General features: G+C 36.0%; 1 protein-coding gene across 3 annotated transcripts in view; it reads left to right on the top strand.

Moving 5' to 3' along the window:
• Positions 1 to 23,474, top strand: part of LOC145675602 (CYFIP-related Rac1 interactor B) — a 294,387-nt gene extending 270,913 nt beyond the window's left edge. For all 3 annotated transcript variants that reach the window (XM_081746138.1, XM_081746136.1, XM_081746137.1), the window contains exons 6-10: positions 1,301 to 1,504; positions 2,660 to 2,739; positions 6,123 to 6,249; positions 13,000 to 13,070; positions 16,962 to 23,474. In XM_081746138.1, the coding sequence (XP_081602264.1) occupies positions 1,301 to 1,504; positions 2,660 to 2,739; positions 6,123 to 6,249; positions 13,000 to 13,070; positions 16,962 to 17,028 (549 nt within the window). In that variant the 3' untranslated portion in view covers positions 17,029 to 23,474. The remainder of the gene's footprint in view (positions 1 to 1,300; positions 1,505 to 2,659; positions 2,740 to 6,122; positions 6,250 to 12,999; positions 13,071 to 16,961) is intronic.
• Positions 23,475 to 24,410: the final 936 nt, after the last annotated feature.

The following is a 24,410-nucleotide window of genomic DNA, read 5'->3' as shown; positions in this document are numbered from 1 at the left end:
AAACATTTGGACCATAGGATGCACATGGTCCCCTAACATGACATGATCACAGGCAGTGATGCGACCTGTAAGCGTTAGCTCAGGACTCACTGAAAACTATGATATTGAGGTCAATAGCATCTTGGAGCCGCCGCCATGTTTCATGGTTCGACGGAGACACTTCTTTGTGCGTCCACCACACACAAACACAGCCCGTGGTTTGAAATAAGGTGAACAATAATTCTTCCGACCATATCATATGTTTCCTGTCATCAACAATTCATGCATGTTCGCGGCTTCATTGGCGTTGTCCTAAAGCGTTATGGTTCCATGTTAGCTGTTTTGCCCATGCAACTCGTTCCCGTATGCGCATATCATGGAACTTGTAGTGGATTATTGTTGTCGATACGGGCTGTAAGAGATGCTGCTTGAGTTCTTCCGTCACTTGCACCGCAGTTGCATCATGATTCTAAGTGACAATCCGCTTGAATGCTCAGCGGGACCTATCACTGAGGATTTTCTTATGAATACTGTTTCTCTTCTACGATATGGTTCTGTGTGAGTCTTAAGGCAGTTATCACCTAGAACCCTGTTCCTTGCGACACAGCCAACACACTTGCCACTTTTCTCACGCTCGCATCACATAACCGAGCCCCAACAATTTGCCCTTTTTGGAAATCAGAGAAGTTGCAGAGCTTGTACACTATCACTATTGGCACATCCACGTTAGGGCTCCACCGGGTCCGGACCCCCTCCCCCCGAAATTTGATAACTCGACATATATTTGGATAATTTCTTGAAAAAAAAAAACTGTACTTGTTGAGCAGAGATTTTGATCTTACACTTCATCTGTACTCTTTCTTTCCTTATAAAAACAATCTAATTCTTTTATTCTTTCTGGGAATGCGGTGACAATACTTAAAAATTACTTATCGTCTTTTCGGATGCAGAATAGCATCGGTTCAGTACTAGTCCTCCTCAAACTCGGACCTTTCCCAAGAAAAAAAAATTTTAGATACGCGCCTGACTATCACTGTCTGCTCAGTTTACAACACACTGCTGTTGTACTGCTTTTCACGTAGCATGGAGTTTGTCGTAATGCACTAGCACCAATAGCCCGGCGCTGCGATCGCCGCCTGACCTTTGTGAACCCAGACATGTGATGTGTCCACCAAATTGATAAGTATATGTATCTCCCATTTAATTAAAGCTTAACATAGTTACACAGAGGTAGATATTAATTGACTAATTCTAAATGTACAGTCGATTAACATGTTAATAAGTAAAAAGTCAGTTATTTGAATTATTAAATTATTTCCAGATGAAAATCCCAGCCATCCAGAACGACTTCAGTTATTACAGGCGCACAATCACTCGTCAGCGAATGTCCAGCCAAGATTGTTTTGAACAATCCGACGTCAGAGAAGTTACCAATGAGCTTGCCAATAGAATGTCTTTATTTTATGCTCATGCGACCCCGATGCTCAAGGTACTCAGCGAAGCGACATCAAGATTTGTGGCGGAGGTAAGTAGTACAGGCTTTGGAAAATTTGTAATCTTTTCTGTGATAGAATTTAGTGTAAGATCGACTCAATAGTAGAGCGCGACCTCTGGCGTGAAGGGTCCCTGATTCGATCTCAGGCCATAAGAGTTTATGAACATCTTTTCTTTGGGGCTTTCTCGAGACTGTTCAATTTCCTTCCACATTTGCATTCTATCAGTTTTTTTCGTAAACATTCATTAGCCTAAAGAGCACAACAATCGTTGTTTAAATTAAAGATTTCATCTTTTTTTTCTTTCTTTCTTTTCAATTTAACGTCCCATGATTATGTACCAAGGCTAAGGGAGACGGTGATAAAGATAATGAATGAAATGGTGGAATAAAGAAAGTGGGAGGAAACGGGGGAAAACCCAGCAAACGCATTCACAAAGTGTTTGTCCACTACAAAGCTCACTTGGCATAAGGTGAGATCGAAAGTCTCCACGCACCAAAGGTGAGCGCTTATAACGATAACTCAGTTCTTAAACATTAATATTGAGCCATTAAACACACAAAATTACTATTTTGTACACTTTGTTTAATAAATGTAAATGAGAAGCGTACAATTTACTTTCTACACAAATTTCTAAGATGTCTATTTAGTCAACTGAATAATTCTATTTAATTTCTGTATTGTCATGACGACGACATCAAGATTAGATTACATAAAAATATTTGAATATTTTTTATATATATTAACATTATGAATATATTATTTCTTTTTCTTTCTCTTCTACTATTAACAGAATCTACCTAGTATATATTTAAAATACATTATGGCCCAAAATTACAAGTAAATAATAATTATTACAAGTAAAATATACAACATACTGTTGTACGCTCTACCACTGAGCCATATAGGTAAAATGTTGCTACTGAAATTGGGTAATAGTTAAATTTATGTTGAAATGATACGGCCGAAATAAAAATGACTTTTAAAACATCAGATGCAAAGATGGCTATTCTTGTTATTAAGTAAGAGTGTGTATATATTACTCTGATAGTATAAATCATTTGTTACCTTTGCGTGTGTGTTATACTGAACTACTATTTCTCGTAATGTGATATATATGGTAGTTTCATTTTCGTTAAAAGAAGAAAAGAAACAAAGACTGATTCCATATTGTTCTCTAATTACAGAATGAAAATATACCAATTGAAAATACGACGGAAACACTTGGTACAATGGCAAAAGTGTGTTTGAGAATGTTAGAAAGTCCGTAAGTATTTATTTATATATGCTCATTAAATGGCGAATATATTTCATTAGTTAATATTGCAAAATTTTACCACTGTATAGGATGTAAATTCAACACAGAGGGTTTCTTCTCGTCCCATGTAATTTTTGGGAACTATATTTCAAAATCGCGTTTGAAAAAAAGGAAGATTTTGTGTAGTTTTTATTTTGTAATGATTCCTTTTTAGCTGTGAATATTTTTTTATTTTACTCTTCCTTTTAATCTTTAACCCAAAGTCGGATGATATAGGTTGCTAAAGTGCGAAAACTTGATTTAAATCGTGGTATTTACCAGAGATGGCTGTTTTGCAATCGAAGCTCACTGGGGCTCAGGCTCACTATCTTCAATCTTCATTGGTGCTCACACTCGCTCAGACTTGGGAACGGGTTCGCTATCCAGTTACAAGACTCGCACTCACACGAACTTGCACTGAATTATTTAGTTTGAGTACAGTTGACACCAAGAGCCATCCTCGTGAACGTACCTGGTGTTTTGCAAATGGACAGCCGCGAAAAGCTAAGCCATAAACTAATGCTAACTTATTTATTTTTAAAATACCATCTGTTTCTGAAATCAAGACGAGGTTACCTGCCGCAATTTCGTGCCCCAAAATAGGGGTGATCTTGTTTCCTTTATTAAACAGATTCACGAGTTTCCATTAAGTTCTAACTTTACTCTCTTTTTCGCGTACTGCTTTAGCCGTGAACATTCACAGATTCAGTGCACCTTGCCAGTGAGGAAAACTAAATGAGGTCTGTATCTAATTTGATTTTTAGTGTAGCTTTACAAGTTCTTAAAGTATAACTTCTATATGCTGCTGTTTTTTTGTAATGCTTTGTTAAAAGAGCGGGAAGTTGTTTTGCCTTATTTTGTGTATTGAGGTATTTTGTTACGTGTGAATTGTGTACCAATGTGTGTGTGAGAAGAATTTATTTTCTTACCAGCTTTTGTTCTCATTTATTGATATACGTAACAATAAATGTATGCAACATAGCCTTCTTAACTAGGTTCCCTTTCCACATTGGTCTCATTCTTGTAGAACTTTCATTATTCGGTTAGACATATACTACTTCTAACTCCATCTACTTAGCACGGAACTCTACCGCACTGAAACGACGTTTTCCCTTTGATCTTAGGGTTAAATTCATCTTTGTACGTTGGACACGGAAATTGCAGAACTGAACATTCGACTGTATACATGATTTTTTTTTCAAAGCCTTCCAGAATTTCTTTTACTATTGTTTCGGAAGATCAATAAACCCAAGGGAGAAAGAGGAAATCTTGTCAATTGAGAGTGGCAAAAAATTTAGAACACGATGGTACCGTATATTGATTTTTTGTCAATTGTCGTCAAATGCATGAATGGATCGGCACCGTGAAGCTTTTCCATATCCGTTGTATAATTTCAGGATAGTAGTTCAGTCCAGACGGATTTATTGATGGCCAACTTAGACTCACTGTAATTGAGTGATGTGTGGGTTGTAAGATGCTGCGAAACCTGTATTTGGTTACTGCCGGTTCAACTAAAAAGTGGTCAACTTTATAAAAAAAATAATTGTATCCTGAAGTCAAATCTATTATAGAATGTAGTATACATACTTCTAATGTGCTAATTATTATCTACATAGGGTTAATATTAAAATATTGCATATAATAAATATCTGTCTTAATTTACCATTCACACACTATGGTTTAAGTGTAATTTTTCCATGCTGACCCACTCCTTTGAGTAGTGAACATCAAAGCAACCCTTATGTGTGAATTAATAAAGATCATTTTCCTTGTGAATGAGGCTTGACTAAAAACAGCAGGGTGAGCCAAAGACGTCAGACGTTAATTTTGTCCGTTTTTAACGTTTTCCAATATGAATTCGATCGTTGTGTATTCCGTGGGTAGTCTGCAGAGGAAAAATGTTATGTGAACAAAACAAACGGCATGGATAGCTTAATAAATCCATCTGGACTGAAGTAGCAAATGTCTTAAAATTATACAGGGTGCCCGATAAGTCTCCGTACTCCTAGATTTCAGTATCCCAGAGAACAATGACAGTGTAATTTTAGTTGAATTGGTAACACTGCTTTCATGGTCGCAGACAATAGTGTCTGGTACCTCTGCTCTCAAGCAAGTACGAGTTTCCAGACCACTGGATTAGGTGTGGTTCTCCAGCATCTCAACCTCCATTGAAATGGATCTGACGAAGTCCGAACTTTACAGCACTAGACAACTCATTGTGAGAAATAATGAAATTACATATCTCTCCGTGTCGTTACAGAACAGATGAAGAATTACGCGAAAGTGTGGAGGAAGCCTTTCGAAAAATAAATACGTAGATGCTCCACTGCACGTCAAGAAATACATAGAAAGCCTTAAATAAATAAATAAAATCAGATGCTCACTACACGTCAAGAAGAACATAGAAAGCCTTTCAAATGATAACACTTTAGATGCTCCATTACACGTAAAGGACATAGAAACCCTTTCAAAAGATAACTCCTCAGATACTCCGTTACACGAAAAGATGGATATAGAAAGCCTTTCAAAAGGTAACTCCTCAACATGTCAAGGAGAACATAGAAAGGCATACGTCTGTGTACAACACGATGGCGCATATACATTGGATCCGTACGTATACTTACTTAAGTGCAATACTACTAAATAAATACCGTAAACTAAAATTACACTGATATTTTCTCCTGTTATACTTAAACCTACGGGGATTTCTTGGACATTCTGTAGAATATAAATGGTAATCCCTAATGGCGCTGATTTGTAAAAAGCAAGAAACAGTACTAACCTCCTGTATTTTTAAGTAACCTAAGAAATGAAAAATCACTCATACTGTTGAATGTGCAGCTTAACACATTTTAGGTATTTAACATATAGAGGTGAATTCAACATTAGTAGCTTAAAAATAGAGTTGCTTCAAATCGGTCAATTTCTAAGATTGACAGGTGGCTAATTGACAAAATAAGTAATGAATATTGTATTGTGTACAGAAATAAGAGCAAGTTAGGCAGGTGCTCAACTTAAAAGAGGTAGCGAAGTTAACAGGTATTATCTGTAGTTCCTTTCAATTTATGTATTTATTAAACAAAGTCCATGAAATATTACAAATAAATGTATTTTCAGAGGGATGGAGTGATTATAGAATGAAAGATGAGCTCATCGAAGATAACATGAGAATTCATGATGTATCCAAAACGTGAAAATTGGAGTATGTATCCTTTATTTTATAATCAATCAAGCGCTTGTTTTTAACGTATTTTTATAATTCCGTAGAGAAACATATTTCATGTGAACATGTATTTATAGAATAAGGATATGTGTATATCATCGTAAATGATAATTGTCTCCATTTATTTTAGAAACCTAATCGCCCAGTTTCAACGTGAAGAGACTCAGTTGTTCGTTTTAAGAGTGATGGTGGGTTTAGTTATTTTATACGATCATGTCCATCCTCACGGAGCTTTTGTGAAAGCGTCGAATGTAGATGTAAGTACACATTCGTTCAATATAATATAAACTTTAAAACATTTGATATTATGTAGATGATATTTATTTCTTTATTTGAAGAAATAAGTAGATTATTCACATAATAAAGACTTAACTTTAAGTTTAAATTGGCGGTAGGAACATAAATTGGTGACGCATTAGTAATTTCACCGCAAATGTATTGCCCTTAAATCCATATTCATAAAGAAAATAATAGGTTTGTCAAGAAAATATTTAGGACTTCCACTAGGGCGATCAATATGTACACTTTTTATTGGCACATTTACGTATTTATTTGGAGTTAAAATACAGTTAAATTCCTTTGTATTGATTGAGCCTCTTAATTGGCCTACTAGAAAGCAACAGTACATATCACGGTAATAACAAAAATCTAACTCCTGAATTTCTAATGCATACATGGCGCCCCTTCCATACCACCATATGTATTATCACCCTTTTCGGATAACAATTTTTTATTGCCCGATGGTGTTCCATTAAGGAGATGTTGATTCACAGAGAATCTGAAATGGAAATACAGTAGAACCTCCCTCGGCTAGTCCCGACTCGTCGGTGACTCACGAGACCCATTGTCGTTTACTGCCGTCGCGGCATTGTTGTTTATTTGCTGTTTCCGTATATCCGCTTTAGTGCTACGTTATATCTTGTATCATTTATTTCGTTGTGTGTATTTTCTGTACTGTAAAGTGCAGTTTTTAGTGCTTACTGTGTGTTTGTTTTTACTGTAGAGAGCAATGCAGTCATTTTGAATTCAGAGATTGTTTATTTTACTGTAAATCCGTATTTTTCTATATTTTCTGATAATCCGACCTGGTTTGCATTCCGACCATACCCCCAGTCCCAAATGTGACGGATTAGAGGGGTTCTACTGTACTCTCTACTGAAATTTTATTCATTTATACATTCTATATCCATATACATAGCGACTTACATTATTCGAATTACTTAAAATGCCTTGCAACACTCACACGAGATATACAGAATGTGGTGTGAGATCTGAATATTTTCATTGAGTGTTAAGACATCGTTATCATCAATAAATCAAGTGTGTCGAAACGTTCCCAGTTTTCGAGATCAAACGTATACAGCAAAAAGTGAGGTGTTGAAACAAGACAAAATGACTACCACTTTAGGGTGTTACTTGTGTGTTAATGTAACACCAAGAACATCGCCCCCCGAGCATATCAGAAATATTGGGTCGATGCATAAGTTCATGCGGTTTTCATATTTTATATTTTATTTTTATTCTGCTGTTCTGTTAATTCAAATACAAATACAATATAGACATAACATTAACATATTCTACGAGTGTAACAATACATTGCATACATTTCACTGTCACTCACATTAACTCACAATCACTCAGTGATATATTCACCTCCACTATCTATGACCTTCTTCCAACGTTCAGGTGGCAGTTCAATGCCTTGCTTGTAGAACTGTTTTGGTTTTGACTGGGAAAAAAATTGTTAGTCATTGGCCAAGAGAAGCTTTTCTGTGCTGTTCTTTCAGCAATTGCTTCATTCCCGTACACTGCACAAATTGTTCTCGCAGCTTCTGCTGCACTGGATTCTCGGTTAAACTTGAGGCGTCACCTTTCAACAATTAGAATTCTGGCTGTGTACGCCAGACTTGAAAAGCACTATTTTTCCCTTAAAATCCTGGCTACTGTTGCCAGCGTGAAACGTAACATCCTAGGCTACGGGAAGCCAGCTTGGAAAAGAAAAACTATTTATCTTAAGACGTATCCGTAGCCGACGTTAAGGGAAAAAGAAAGGAGAGAAAAAAAAAAAAATTGGGTCGCCGATATTATTCCTTTCTTACGCTGTAATTATAGACCAGTAAACACAACGCTACTTAACTCCAGATTCTTGTACACTAATGGCATCGTCGATGTTGAGGAAGAAGAGATAAAAAAAAAAAAAAATCATTCAGGACAACACCATATTATCTTGCAACTCTGTTTATTTAACTTTCCTGTAATAACGTATAATACTAGACTCTCATTAACATTTATGATCATGGATAGCTAGATTCAAATAAAAAAAAAATTATATGTATTCCGTTTAAAGTTCTCAAACCTTTAATGCCAACACAACTCGAAGATGAGTAACAGTAGGAGTTAAACAGTACTGTAATAACAGTAAAAGTTGTTTACCATTTAACTAAACATTAGCACAAAATCCTCGGTAGGCTACTTCACAAAAAAAAAAAAAAAAAAAAAAAGGAAATTTACCAATTACATTACTGCTCGTAAATATCTCATTGCAGAGAGAGAGTAGACCTACGGCTGTGTCGATTGACCTTCCCCCTTTAAGTACATAACGTCTCCACTTTGTCCGCATCCAACTGTTAAGAGGGCATTTCCCTCAACATAATTTACAATTAACAGCGGCGGTAATAACAATACACACTGTAGAACATTACGGGGAATACAAGACCAGCCAGTGAAATTAGACTCAATACCTGACACTTTCGCATTGAAGTACGAGCGGTATCGTACACCCACCGTCTTAGCGCGCCTCACTGAACTAGTGAGCAACATTATAGCTAAAACATGACATGAAGACAACTCGAGGATTTAACACAAATTTTGTGGTGTGGCGACTTAATACTTGGATTGTAAACTATATATATATAGATATTAATAGACAATACGGAATACCCGCTACTAGACAGACATAAACTAGCCATCGCTAATCAATCTTTACTTTATCAAATGAAGTACCTGAGAAAATAGACAATACGGAATGCCTGCTACTGGACGAACATGAGCTAGATGGTAGCGAGTAATACGTTATACATCTAAACAACTCTAGCGAATGATTTCTCCCCCTTTTTTAAAGCAAGAAAGAAACGGTGTTGATATTAGACTACCCCGTCGGCGTATGATTCGACTTACTGGATAGAGACTCACTTTCGTTTACCCGGACATGTTACGGACAAAACTCACTTTAGACAATATTATAGACATTGTGAACTGACGCAGATAATATATAAATACACTGAAAACCCAAGAATTATTCAATGTATATTATTGTTTGTTTATAAACGATCTGTATCAATAGAATGAACACACGAAGATATTAATATGACGTTAGATATTGTAATTGGAAACGATTTGGACGGATTATAAGCGGTGGACAAATTTCTTCCACAACTTCCTGGACGACATCAATTTCTTCACGAGACGGAATAAAGAATAGTAGACATAATTACCTGGGGAACAGTTACCAAAGCTCATCAAACCTTACTCTCTCTTCACGAGTAGGAAGACTGCAGAAACATTGTGAGACAATGTCCCAGGGTGACACCCGGTCCTGACGACTTCTCCAACATCTCACCATACAGCAATCATAACCATAACTTGGCACAGGTTGACCAAAGGGTGACATCTCCTTAGTTTATGCTAAGTAAGCACATTCCACCACTACTTTCACCAGGTAGACAGAAGTTCGCTGCAAAGCTGCCGCAACACTTGTGTTCGCAACAGCGACCGCAGTCCAGGAGCATTAATCCCACAGAAGCAGGTGTGACCAAAAACCAGTAACACGGGACGGAGTCCCTTATTAAGAAATCTGATGACACAAAAACTGCACGTAGAAAGACGAGGCTACACCCAATTGAATGTAGTTCTAAAAACAGACTTGAAAGGATCACTAGACTTCAACTCTCATCACGACAGTGATTAACGAGTATTGCGCCAATCCCAGTAATACGTCAGACACACACACGCTGAGCAAGTTTTAGATGAATCCCTTTTAATTCACCACATATTCATTCCTCCAACATACTGTTTGACCACAGCGATGCTTAAGAGGGCATTGATAATAAAAAGGACAATCGTTTACTGCATAATTCGTAGGAAATTTTATACCCAAAGACCTGAACAAATTACACTTCTTACTACACCTCCGCCATGTTTTTTATTACAAAGAAGCTAAGTAAAAGGGGGGGCTCTCCGCAGCCCGCTCGCTTCCTGATTGGTCATTCCATACTGCGCATCAGAGCATAGTATGGAAACGACAACTTTAATAATAAAACAGATATAACTAAGTGGGGATAAAAATTATATAAATAAACGTTTATATACTCACGTTTATAATTAATCTCTCTGTTTAAACGAAACACAAAATTCAAATTATTTTTAAACAGTCAGAGCTATTCTCAAAGACCGCTCAACGCAAAACAAAGACATACAAAGAAAAGTAGCACACTATAGCTACGCACACTGGCCCAATTGTCGACCATCTTGAATCCTTCATGAGAGTCGAGAATTGAGAAATATAAAAGAAACAACATTAACTAAGAGCTGATTAAACATTTCCACAAATAATCTCTTTGAGAAAATGTAACGCTCAAAGAGGAACGTTACAAACTCGACGAGTAAAATGTGACGGAAATGGTCACTTTTCTCAACTTGACATTCCATATTGGTTTGTCTGAAATATATATACAATAATACGTTCACAATCAAGAAAACCTGTGCTTCACAACACACAAACTCCAAACTACGGTAAAACAACGGAATAACGATAAACAATCGCTTCACGCCGTATTGTTGACAACCCAAAAGAAAACTGTACGAAGTTATGCATCGACCTTATAACAAGTACTTGTCAGTGAGAATTTACATTGGATTTTATTGTTTGCTATAAGCAAACCTTTACGCAGTATATTTGGCATTTATGCCAAGTAACGAATAACGTACTATGTTTTCTGTAGGCGGTCACGAAAATAGTTTTGTAAGCCTATGAATTGTCTGACAACAGTTACATGAGTAGCAGTTCTGCAATCTGTTGTTCTTATCTGTTTTTCTTAAGTATTAGGATATAAGAACAATATCTTGCAGTTAAAAAGAAACGAAATGAATTTAATGTGAAAATGTGGCTATATTAAAGGGTTACAGGAGACAATGTCTTTTTAATCATTTGATGTTCAGCCGTAAACATGTTGCCGCGATGATACTCCTAGTCATGTTGTACTTATATCATATGGATACTGATAGCACATTGTCAGTTTTCAATTCTGTCGTCGTTTGTCATTTAAACATTATTTCTCAACCCCCGACTACCAAATTAATGACAAATGTTTGATAATAATTAAATTTATAATTATACGAAAAGATGGCTACTTATTTCATTGATGCATATTAATGTAATCAAGTGTTCTAAAATATGAAATGCTATTATAAAAGTTAGAGACATTTAGATAATTATATACTTCCGTGTGCGGGAGTTGATAGTGGAAAGAGAAACTCAAATTTCATATTTATCAGACCACGTGCGAGAGGAGTGTAGTGGGGAGAAAAATTCTTGTTTCCCTCTCCTATCGACTTATGTGGTCGTATAGTAAGTGTTCCTCAGTCAATCTTTACTCCATTATTTCGAATGTGACACTCGAATACTCATCCGCAAGAGCACGCAATGCTTAAGCCCTTTTCCCTTGTCGAGGCATGTCTCATCGTATTCGGAAATGCTTTAAACATACAAATTAGATTATAAGATATTTTATATAACTACTAGCTAAACCTGCGCTCTCTAAACAGCGCATCATTCACATATGAGCATGAATCTCCTTGTCATTCCTCACAACATCTGTACATGTCCCTTTACAGACACAAGTGAAAGAAGTCTTAAAAACCGGCAAGGGTACCATAAAGAGGAGATTTTTTTCCATTATTTTTTTCAATATCTCGCACCGTTTACAAGATTTGAACCTGCTTCCGGTTGGAGTTTCTAATCAGGGTGTCTATCGGTCACAAAAGTCACGAAATCAGAAAACGGTCATGAAAGCCAAGAAATTTAGCTTTTGGGTCACGGTTGTTTTTCATCTGTATAAATATAAGTATAGACTGGAAAATTTTGTTTTATAAAACGTCAAAATTTACCACCAGAAATGTTTATGGTTGGCTTTAGACGCTACCAAATCGCAAGCAAAGCACGCTTCTTATCGCTAGCATGAAAATTCGGCTCAATTCGCACCCAAATTTGCTCTTGAAAATGTTACTAAATTTTATGGTTTGGGAAAGAAAAGATCTCGTAATTTCCTTTTGGAATTTTAGTAGACACCCTGCTAATTTATGTATGATCAGTGTATTCTGTCTTCTTGCATGCAGTATGTAATAAGAAAATGCATTACACACACAATTAATTATAATGTCAGTAATATATGGTGTTCATTGGGCAAAACACTCCAAACAATAAAGATTCATCTTAGACTGGAGAAATTGTTATCCTTCGTTTTTCATTATCATTTGGCCATTAACTAAACGCCTAAGAGATATACAATCCATGTATACAAATATGTGATGCTGGAATGTATAACTCGTAGGATATGATGCTTTTTAAAATTTCAATACTTCCAGTGTATCCCTAAAAAAATATAATAAAGTACTAACGGTCTTTTTTTTTTTTAAATAAATATTCAATTAGAAGTGAACAACCTACACAAAATTTGCAATTGATCAGTGAAAACGACACCTTTCTAGAGCGTGTAGTTCCTGAGAACTCTGTCAAAACGATTGGTCACAAATGTATAAACTTCTCTTGACCACAAACTCGTAAACCTAGCATTTTAATATACAAATTTTTGCTTTAACATGTCAATTGTCTAAGTGATAGGAAAATGCTCTAATGCACACTTTTCCTTGGTATATATTCATGTAGAGTAATTAATTTTTAATGGACAAAAATGCACTGTTTTTATTTTATTTTATTTTTTTCTTTGTAGATAAAAGGTTGTGTTAAACTTCTAAAAGAACAACCAACTGCAAGGTCTGAAGGTTTACTAAATGCGCTGAGGTAAGTTTTTTTAATCCTGAAACTTTTAAAATATTTTGTCGCATTGAGGTTTTTATTTATTTACTTTTTTTCTGTTTGCTTGCTTTATGGTAAAGCTCATTTCATCCATATTAAATCCGTCCCGTTATTCAGATAGAAGAAGCAAATACGGTGGAACTTCTGTTTAAACAAGAGGGGTGCTCTCAATGGGAATTGACATTATTATTATTATTTCATTGCTAAATGTACTAATGGCGGGTATCACAATAATATGAAAGTCGGTAGGGTCTTTCTTAGGTACGAAAGGTTTAAATTAAAATTTTGACTTCTTTTATTCTCTTACACTCACACTAATCTCTATAATTAAAAATTCCTATAAGCATTCTACAATACTGTGTACACCGATAAATTCTTTCAACAAACCGACGTCGTTGAAACAGTTTGTCGCTGTTTAAAGTATTAATAGGATTGCTGAAGGTGAGTTCGTTATCTAAGTGTATTGAAATATGTCTCAGTATTATTTTCAGTCTATACCTATCTCTGAATTGCTCTACTTTGAATTAAGTTGCCTTTTCACAAAGAGGGCAGCAGTTGTAAGCTGATTCTTTTTGGACAGTGTTCGAATATGCTTAGGAATTTTAACAGTTATATATAATTTAGTTTAAATTATAATTCCCTTTTTTTTTAAAAAAAAAGAAAAAAAAAAGCTGTTGCACTTTCAAGCTTTCGGCTCTCTTCTGAAGCCTTTGTTTGCGGAAAAGTGGAAGTAAATGCAATAGAAACGTCAATGAAGAATGTAAAGCAATGGAATTCAACAAGTAATAACAGTGAAAGTTCAGCTTGTTAACTGCTGCCTGTCCTTGTCAAATAGGGGACACAGTGGCTCATTGGTAGAGCTCTTATCTCTGGTGCGTGGGGTCTCTGGTTCGATCCCCAACCAAGTTTGTGGCGGACAGCATCGTATCCATGGGTTTTCTCGGGGTCCTTCCGTTTCCTCTCACATTCTCATCCCACCAATGCTTTCATCATCATTCACTTGTGTTAATTATTCTCCCTTAGTCTAAAGGGCATAATAGTGGGATGTTAAACTGAAATACTTCATTTTCAAAGATTTCACTCGCCAAAAGGAGGTGCAGCATGCAGCGAAATGGCGGGGTCAGTTTTTGTTCGGGAAGAAATGGTTGTCAATTTTTATTGTTATGGCAATAGTAGATGTATTTTTTAATTACTGTCTCACACATCTATTTAACCAATCCTTATCTACAAGGGGCGTCCATTACCTAGACAGGAAGGAATGCAGATAGGTTCACCTGATCATCCCTGTTTTTCGATGTAGTTCCCGTGGAAGTCTATGCACCGTCATCATTTTGTGGGCAGCGAAGAAATCTCAGAGAAAAATAGTCTGTCATGGCCTGCAAACTAGTGGGAAACAGCCCGTTCGATCTCGTTGGTGGAACTGGATGGACTCCTGCTAGCTTTCAGGATCCCAATGCTGGATCCAGGTTTTGTCCCCTGTCACCAGTTGAGCCAGGAATTTGTCCTGGTCCTCCTCAGAGAAATCCAACAAGTCTTAGGACAGCTGCTTCCGGCTTCCGGCAAACATTCGCGTAACACAAACAGGGCCGCTGCGTTTCTCCAACTGACTGCAAATTGCGCAGCGGGGTTCCCCACAGTGGCCTTGGCTTGCGTGTCAGCCGTCATTATGCTCCGCCTCTCCCTTCCTGTCTAAGTATAAATAAATAACTCATTGGACTCGTATATTATGTAGGTGAGATACATTTTTCTCAGATAATTTACAATATATATAGTCTATGGTCTCCAGTCTTTAATGCAATAACTTGTAGTGCTCAAAGTTCCCCACTAGAGAACTATGGTGGTAATAAGCATTTAATTCCAGTTCCAGAAAGTCTTGAAGTTGAAATTCTATATATATATATATATATATATATATCATATTTTCAGTTTCGTTCGTAATGTAATTGACCGTTACAATACACAGGGAATAAATAAACTTAACCACCAGAAATTAAGTGATTTTTTTTTTCAGTTTAACGTCCCATGATTATGCGTGTTAGACTAAGGGAGACGATGATAAAGCAAGTGAATGATGATGGAAGAATTGGTGGAATGAAAATGTGAGAGTAAACGGGAGTATCTCGAGAAAACTCACGAACACGATATTGTTCCAACTTACTTGGCCGGGGATAAACGTAATCACTGTTTCATTCTGCATAGAATGACCAAACAAACAGTTTACAGTTTCATTTCATTGAAATATATGGTTAAAACAATTTATTATATAACATGTAGTTCATATGAGGCGTATAGTTTCTAAATCCGCCATCTCCTTCATGAAATGTTTCGAGAAAAACAGGAAAAACTGATAACTCAGAGATTATGTGAGATGAAATTTTCTTTTTAGAAAGACTTTCCTGCTTTCTGGACATTCATTATAACTACCAAATGATAAAAATCTCTCTCATCATGTCGGGCATGGAAAGGAATACCAGTAAATCTACTTATCTAATTTTTTTGAAAATTGGAGATGGCGGATTTAGAAACTATACGCCTCATATGTAGAATTGAACCTAATAATTGTATAAAAACATACGAGTTTTATCTCACCTCTTGTTCGAGGGATCACCGGCTACGCTAGTTTGTGGTGTACATAGCATCCTATCGGTGGGTCTTCTTTCTCCACTAATTATTAAACAATCATTCGTTTTCATTAACTATCCGTCTTCTTTATCCGAAAACGGATAACCGTGAGACAAAATAAGAAAGATCATTTCATATTTGATTTTTTGAATTACTCGATTCAGCAGTTTACGTTCTCTGATGTGGATTAATTTTGCCTGCCTGTTATCTGTGGATTAATTTTGCACGACATAGTTGACATGGCTCGTGTAGGTAGCTAAGGACCCGTTTCATGTGAGTGAGTTCTGCAAGTGTTCTTACCAGTCTTAAATTAACATTCGAGGGATGATCGAAGAAAAAAAAGTTACAAAGCCTATTATAGCCTATAGCTGGAAGACCAACACACCTGATGATAGGAAGGCACTCAGCAATAGTCCTCGAGGTAACCTCAGTTTTTGTTCAACCGCTTATCATTACGGCAGATATTTTCTTTACCATTTGCATAGAAATCCGCATCAAGTTCTCATAGCCACCATGAAGTATCGATTTTGACATAATCACATGCCAGATAATGGTGGCCAGCTATAGTTTGCTTTACAACAGGGAAGAGGTGAAAATAATTGGGGCAAGGTCAGAGCGAGCGGCCCCAGGTTCGATTCTTGGTGGGAACACTCGGTCGAAAAAGTGTTAAAGCTTTTTCAGACCTGCCATTCTTAGTGGGGTTTTACTAAGTTTTCCTTATTCATTGCCGCGGTGGCTCAGTGGTAGAGCGTTCACCTCTGGTGCTTGGGGACCCGGGTTCAAACCCTGCTCCCGCCAAGTGAACTTTGTGGTGGACAAACACTATGTGCGTGAGTTTTCTCGGGGTTCTCCCGTTTCCTCCCACTTTCTTCATTCGACCATTTCATTCGTTTCTCATAATCACCGTCTCCTTTAGCCTAACCAGCATAAGCGTGGGACGTAAAACTCAAAGATTTTAAAATATGGTCATAGGTGCCGAAAGCCCAAAAATCTAATTCCTAAATCCTAAGACTTGCGATACTTCCGCAGTTTGAAAATCTTTTCAAAAATCGTACATTTTTATGTGTGGCTAGATTAAACGTATTCACGGGCCCCATTTGGCCATCACTAATGTATAGGCCTATGATTGTGAAGATTCTGCCTTATTACTTTACCAACAATACAAAATTTAACTTTTCGTACAGCAGGCTCCATATATTATGCATGCATGTATTAGTGTATACTCGTTATTCATTGTTGATTTCTTTTTTTCAGGTATACAACCAAACACCTGAATGAAGATTCTACACCAAAGAACATTAAAAATCTGCTTGCTGCGTGAAACATATATTAGCGAGAAATTCTCAAGTTGGTATACCTACAAAAAATAGAAATAATACTAAAAGGAAAGAGAAAAGAAAGAAATATTGTGCTTTAAAAGTTCTCTGGTGCAGAATAGTAGTTTTTTAATAGCATAATGGTGCGGAGAAATATCAAGCTCTGACAAAGCTTAGACATTTGCTCATCAAATGACATTTTTTTAAAATTATTATTATGTGTTCAAAATGTTTCATATCGTTCGAAACCAGTTGAACAGTTTGGGTAAGAGCCGAAAGCAGTTAGTCAGTCGTTTTACTGTTCACTGCCATTAATAGATATAAACTGTCAACGAGTTTTAATAACAAAATGACCAAATTTTCTGGTTTATTATTATTATTAGAAATACTAATTATATTAAATAAAAGTGAAAAAAAAACTCTACCTCTCTCTACCCGCCATTATTCCTCTGTTAATTATATACATATTTGAAGAAACAATAACTTTTTTTTTTCATGTGGTGTTTCTACTTAACACTACGCAAGTGTTACCAAACCGTGTCACCAACAATATTACACTGTTTTCCGTATGTATAAATAAATGCGTCAAAACGGTGTTGAAAATAAGAAAAAATATTTTATACATGAAAAGTACCTGTATTTAATTTTATACGTGCGTTTTTCCGGATTTTCCCAATTTATTGGAAGGAGATCATCTAAATAATAATAATAATAATTAATAATACGGTTACTAGTGAACGTAATTTATTACTGAAATAGAAAAGTGTATAATATAATGCATAATAATAATGGTTTCATTTTATTAAAGTTGTATATTGCTGTGATTCTATCTTTTTTTTCTTTCTTGTTTTATAGATGAGAAGTAGGGATGGCCAATTCCGGAATCCGGAAAGTAAAATCGGAAAAAAATTCACATTTTTTTTATGAATTCCGGAATTTTTCCCAAATTCGGAAAGTGAAAATTCAGGTTCGAAAATTTTGGCCATTCCTAATGAGATTATGTGTGTGTATGCATGTGATTTTTGTTCATAGATAATGTAACACTGTATGAATGCGCTTTTTTTTTTTTTTTTTTTTTTAATAATGATAACTGGTGCTTTAAGTGACTAGTTTTTGAGAAGACGATATTGGTAAGTGTATTTGTGAGGCGCATTTTTTCTTCCCTTTTTAAAAAAAAAAAAAAATAAAGTCAACCAGTATTTTATATCAAAGTGAAAAAAATGTATTATTACAGAGGTTCCCAAACATTTATGGCCTACACCTCCATTTTGTCATAGCGAATTTGCGATATCTTGCCCATGTTGATGTATCAAAACAACGTCATTAGATTCGGATTCGAGGTCCGTTGTCAGTGCATGTGGTTCGGTTATCACGCTAAACCAAGAATTTATTTATTTTTTATGCGGGAGGAGTTTCTCATTTCTCCATATTATCACTTTTCTTTCATTGGTTTAATACCATGTCCATATGGAGTCGGCATTTTAGTCTTTTATTTCCTTGCCGCCTCTTTAATCCAGACTCTCTCCTTCTAACATATTTCGGGCCTTCCTCTACTTCACTTTCTGTCCATCTGTAACTCGATTCCATCCCATCTTGCCTAATCCCACCTCATCTAACGTTTATCAGCCACTGATGTCTCCAAGATAGAATGTCCGCCATTTTAGGCGAGTTGGGAATTTCCATCTTGCCTAATCCCATCTCACCTAAAATAGCGGTAAGATGCAAGGAGGGAATTTCTGCACGAAAGAGGGAATTCTTATACTAGCATTTTAACCAGATATTTCAATCAATATTGGCAATCCCTGTTAACTACAATATAAATATATAATAAGTACTATAAAACAAGAAACCCCAGGAAGGAAGGCGATTTAGTGAATTTAGTTCATGTTTGGTTTGTTGTGGGAATACTGGAAGGTGATTGGGTCACAGGAGCCAATCAGAAACAGGATAGAAATATATACTTTTAATGAATTGTGCTGCTGATATATAAAAGTAGCAAATACTTTTTATGAGATTGTTCTAGTTAAACGTGGCCTGACTTACTTGCAGAGTATACGTGGTGGGAAGTTAACAGAATGGAAAACAGAGATTTACAATATTGATTTAAATATACTGAAACTAGGTTATTGATTTTCGTATGTACGAAAGATTAATATAGAGTGTTTCTTTTCTGAAATGTGCGTATGATTCACAATTTCATAGTGTTGGTGGTTAAATTGCTAGTATTTAGTGCAGAAATTCCTTCCTTGCGTCTTACCATAATTTTAGGCCAGATGGGAATTCCTCATCTAAAATGTCGGACATTATTATCGTGGAGACATCAGTGGCTGGTAGATTGTTAGGCGAGATGGGAGGACACCGCGCAACTCATCAGGTCTCTTTATCACATAATCTTTCTCTCTTCTCTTCACGACCCCAATCCTCTCCTCTGATTTCATAGTACTGATGGATCCCACTTGTAACTGTTCCCCTGATAAAAATCTTCCGGATCCTGTCCATTCTTGGCGTCCATCTCAGCATGTTCATTTCTTACATTCAACTTCTTATTCTGTGCTGTTGTAATCGCCCAGATTTGTAAACTGTACATCATTTCTTGCCTCCTCACAGTTCTGTACAACCTTCCCTTCATCTTGCAGTCCAGTCTCCTATCACACAGTATTCCACTTTTCTTTCTCCAGGTCAGTCATCCTCTTTGTAATCTTAGCTCCTTCGTGGCTAAGCGGTTAGTGTACACGTCTTTGGGATGGGAGACTCGGGTTCGATTCCCGGCGGGAGCTCATGTGGTTCGGATTCCACGTTAATCAGTAGGTCCACGTCTTATATAGCTTCGTTGCTGAACGGGACGTTAAACTTAAAATCAACTCAACTCAACTCCTCTTTGTAATCTGTTTTCCCAGCATGGGAAAACCTTTCCTCTAGTTGCTTCGCTTCTAAGTGAGTCAAGTTTTATAATGTAGAAACGTATGTATGAGTTAGTGCTTTCTGCTCGTTTCGTGTAACTGTATATTAAAAAAATATATATGCATTACGTGCAGAATTGCTACTCTCTATAAATATCACTCTACTCTAAACTCTACTAAAACTTTATCTTTATAGAATTCTACTAGCAGCGTTCACCCCGCTTCGCTGCGGTCACCCCGGAACGCAATAAACTTTGTTACTTAGATAATTTTTACTTTTTCGCTTTCAAGTGATATGATAAAAACCATAGAAGATTGCAGTAAATGTTAACATTATATCGCCTGTCATTTATGTTAACCCGCCCCGCTTCGCTGCGGTCACCCCGGAACGCAATAAACTTTGTTACTTAGATAATTTTTACTTTTTCGCTTTCAAGTGATATGATAAAAACCATAGTAGATTGCAGTAAATGTTAACATTATATCGCCTGTCATTTATGTTAACCCGCCGAGTGACACGGTCATGCGGGTTGCATATAAATACGTTTATTTTTATACCTATGATGAACTAACAAAGGATTTGTACGTTATGGACACTTGAATGGTCAATTATCTCAAGACACTGGTAATTAAAAATTAAAGTGATATGATAAAAACCATCTAGGGTCCAAATCCTAATAACCCCCCAAAAATGAAAGAAATTGGTTCAGCCGTATTAGCGTGATGAGCTAACAAAGGATTTGTGCGTTCTCTTTTATATAATAGATTACAAGTATTAATTGTTAAATATAGGGGTTTAAAGAGCAAAGCTCTAAAACACAGAAAAAATGGTCGTGTTGCTGGTAGACCAATTATCAAGTATAATCAACTAAAGACCAGTTTCAGGGGATGACCTGAGGGAATTCCCCCCAGGGTATTCTTCGATCTATCTTAGCCTGGGTTACATGTATTTTCACAGTATTACTTTCACTCCACGTTTGTTCAGATTTTTCCTGGAGGAAATTACAAATTTCACTGAGTCCAACCGTTTGGCAATTGGGGATCGGAGTGAGTCGTTTAGTTCCTGTAGGTACTTAGTGCATTTGAAGTAAATAAATAAATAATAATTAAAATATGCGTATTTCCTATAGAAGATAACAATTAAAATATTCGTATTCAAGCTTCGGAGCCAGAATCCTTATTTCTTTATGCAGAAAATTGTTCAAAGGAAAATCTATTGAAGATGAAACTGATACGAGAAATGAATTAAAAGATAGAAAAAATAATACAAGAAGCTGTTCCAATCAACTACACATATCCTCTGCAGAAATTTGTACTTAGGGTTTGAGAAAAGTAAGAAAATACTGAATCTGCCATTTCGTTTAAACTAGGAAAACTCAGTTGGTACGTAAATTCTTTCTGATTACACGAGGGTTATTTTAAAGAAGGTCGTTTTGCAATGAAAATGAACCAAGTAATATTGTTAATATATAACTCTCACAATTATCTATTTTCCTACGTAATTTCCGTGCTGGTTCAAACATTTATCGTAACGAAAGAGTGTTTTGGATACCCTCCTCACAGAGCTTTGCTACCTTTGATGGTAGTCAGTTATACATACTCGTTTTCACTTCTTCATTAATGTGTATACACTTGAAACGCAGGAATGTCTTCAGATAGTGAAGGAAGTAGTAGTCGTTAGGCACAAGGTCTGGATTGTATGACGGATGATCGACGAGTTCCTACAGACCAGAACATTTGTTTATTCTTGAATTTCACATCACGTATATTTTTCCAATCTGGCCCATTTTCGTATTTTCACTGTCTGGCAATGAATATTCGCAACTATCATGTTTCTTGCAGTCAGGTACCGGATGACTGACCGTATTTCACAGTTGGTGGGCTGCCCGATTTTTGTAAACATGTTAATTTCACACTACGAAGTGTACAGACTGACGCCGTGAATGCAAATGCATCCGGTTGTACGTAAGGGATGCCGGGAAGCTAGACATGTACCTATTTTCATTTCGGACTTAAGCTGTTTCTCTTACCCTACCATAACCGCAAGACACTGATTGATCCATTTGTATTTACGTCTTTGTCAGCAGTGAGACTTATATAACGAGACCTACAGTCTTGAACCAATTAATACTTCCACCATCGAGAATCCATCCCGGAACCTCATTCATCCAAGAAACGCGCTCTCTACCAACTATATGAGGGAAAGAGAGTGTACCTAATATGCTGGTAATATTATTGCTACCTGTATATAATGCATATTAAACAATCATAAAGTAAACTACACCCGTTTTACACACTGAGAATGTAAAATAATCTTACTTCAGTTTATACCCTCTATAAGTAGATAAACATAATTCCTTCAATATTTTGTTTATAATTGCCGGCTTTGACCACAGGTATGAGATGAGATCATTTTAAATGTTTTGGGAATAAAAGTAGGCAATAAGATAAAAAATACCTACAATGTAAAAAATCGTGAATCAGATGAACACTGTTCCATGAAATTGGCGGTTAGATATTCAGTGTTTCTAACTATTATGTATTTTCATGATGTGCGGGCATAAAAGTGAACCTGAAAAGGTAGGGGGACGCATGACTTTACGCCGTCCCCCATGCCTATCTTTGCCCATTGTATTTTTTAGGAAGTGGAGGGACGTCATAAATATTTCTTGGAAGTGGGGGGACGACGTCTCCCCACCTTCCTCCTCGCTTTTACCCCTGTGTGTAAGTAATAGTTATCCAGCAATGGTCAGTGCATTTTTACCTAAATTTCCTTAGTTAAAGTCTTTTTTTTGCTTTAATGAGAATTTATATAAAAATTTTCGCAGTGTGACCAAGGAAATTTAGATAAAATATGAATACCATTTCTGGATAACGCGATAGTTGGGAACACGAGCGTATCCATTAACCATAAATTTCGTCCTATAGCGTTCATCTTGAAATATTAGAGAACTTTCATTTACTCACATACAAAATATACGGTAAAACTGTTTAGATTGGGATAACTTGTGGGAATAACCACATGCACAGGACCTTCTCAGTAGCCCCCAACAAGACAATAGCGACGTACAGTTTGGGAACCTCTGATAACGGATTTCCATGGTCAGTATTTTGAGCAATAGTATATAATATATACTTAGCAGAATAGTTCATCGAAAGGGAGTTTGTTTTGTGAAATATTCAATTATTTTAAGAAAGAAGCAGAAAAGAAAGAATGTACACATTTTACAATATCAGAGAATTGTAAAGCTTTCGTATATATATACTATATTATAAATAATGTTACTTATTATATATATGTAAAAAAGCGAATTGTCTATATTGATGGTGTAATGAGCGAACTATAGAAAGTTTACCTAATGTTGTTGGTGTGATCATGATATTTACATGTGAATCCATGTTACAAGGGAAAAAAAGAAAAAAGAAAGTGAAAATACTAGAGCGAATATCTTATTGGATTTTTAAAGAGAAGTTATAGCATGACTTACTAAATTTTATGGAAATGAATGTTATTTGAATTATATATATAAAAAAATATTTATTTGAAAAGATTTTTTAAATATTTGTTTACTATCAATGTGATGCACAAATCTTGCAAATAAAACAATCTGTTCCAAAAAAATAGAAATAAAAAAGAATTACATTCTGTAATAAAATTGCATGAATGTAAATATTTGAGTGTTTATGTATCTATTCGTATACATGCGTATTAGGTTAACCGTTATTTTCAGCGGTGGTACTTGAGGGAAATCACATCAATAAAAATTTTAATTCTATTGCTACAACAAGCTATGGGAAGAATACTGACTTATGTATTTATTATATAGTACTTTCTGAGGCTGTGTGAAGCTTTCTTCCCTTATGACTTTCCTGTATGTGGTCCCGGGTTCATTTCCGGTTGATAGAGCACAAAAAATTGTCATAATCATCATTCATTTGCATTAATCGTTCGTCTCCTTTAGCCTAAACGGCTTAACTGTGGGACGTTAAACTAAAAGAACTGCGTTCGCTTAATTTGTAACGTTAAAATTTAAATTTTTACGATGTTACTTCCCTCAGAAGCCGCCATTGGGTATTTGGTATGCAAAATAGAGTTCAGCGAAAGCAGCCATCTACAGTCAATTTGCAAAAGCAGTTTAACAATAGTGGGGAACTTGCGTTACCAGGTATTTCCCCGAATAAACACCTCTAAATGTGTTTTAAAGTCTAAATCTTCATTCTTTTCGGGTTTACAGTGAAACTATCCTTAACCGTCTCCTCCATTATACGGACAGATTTTTTCAGTCCTGATAAATATACAGAGTACGAAAAAGTCCTGGAACGGTTCATTATCTCGCGAAATATACAGATCACCAAAACAAAAACACATATTAATAGTTTTGAAAAGATATCCAATGATATCAAACGCAACTTCCTATCTCCACACCTTTTATATAGGGTGTAACTTCAGAATTTTAAACGGAAACTTCCATTTCTTACTGCACATT

The sequence above is a fragment of the Thermobia domestica genome, chromosome 18 (genome assembly GCF_964235325.1).
Source record: "Thermobia domestica chromosome 18, izTheDome1.hap1.1, whole genome shotgun sequence".
NCBI lineage: Eukaryota > Metazoa > Arthropoda > Insecta > Zygentoma > Lepismatidae > Thermobia > Thermobia domestica.
Note: the sequence above shows the minus strand (reverse complement) of the source record. Positions and strands in the feature narration are given on the sequence as shown.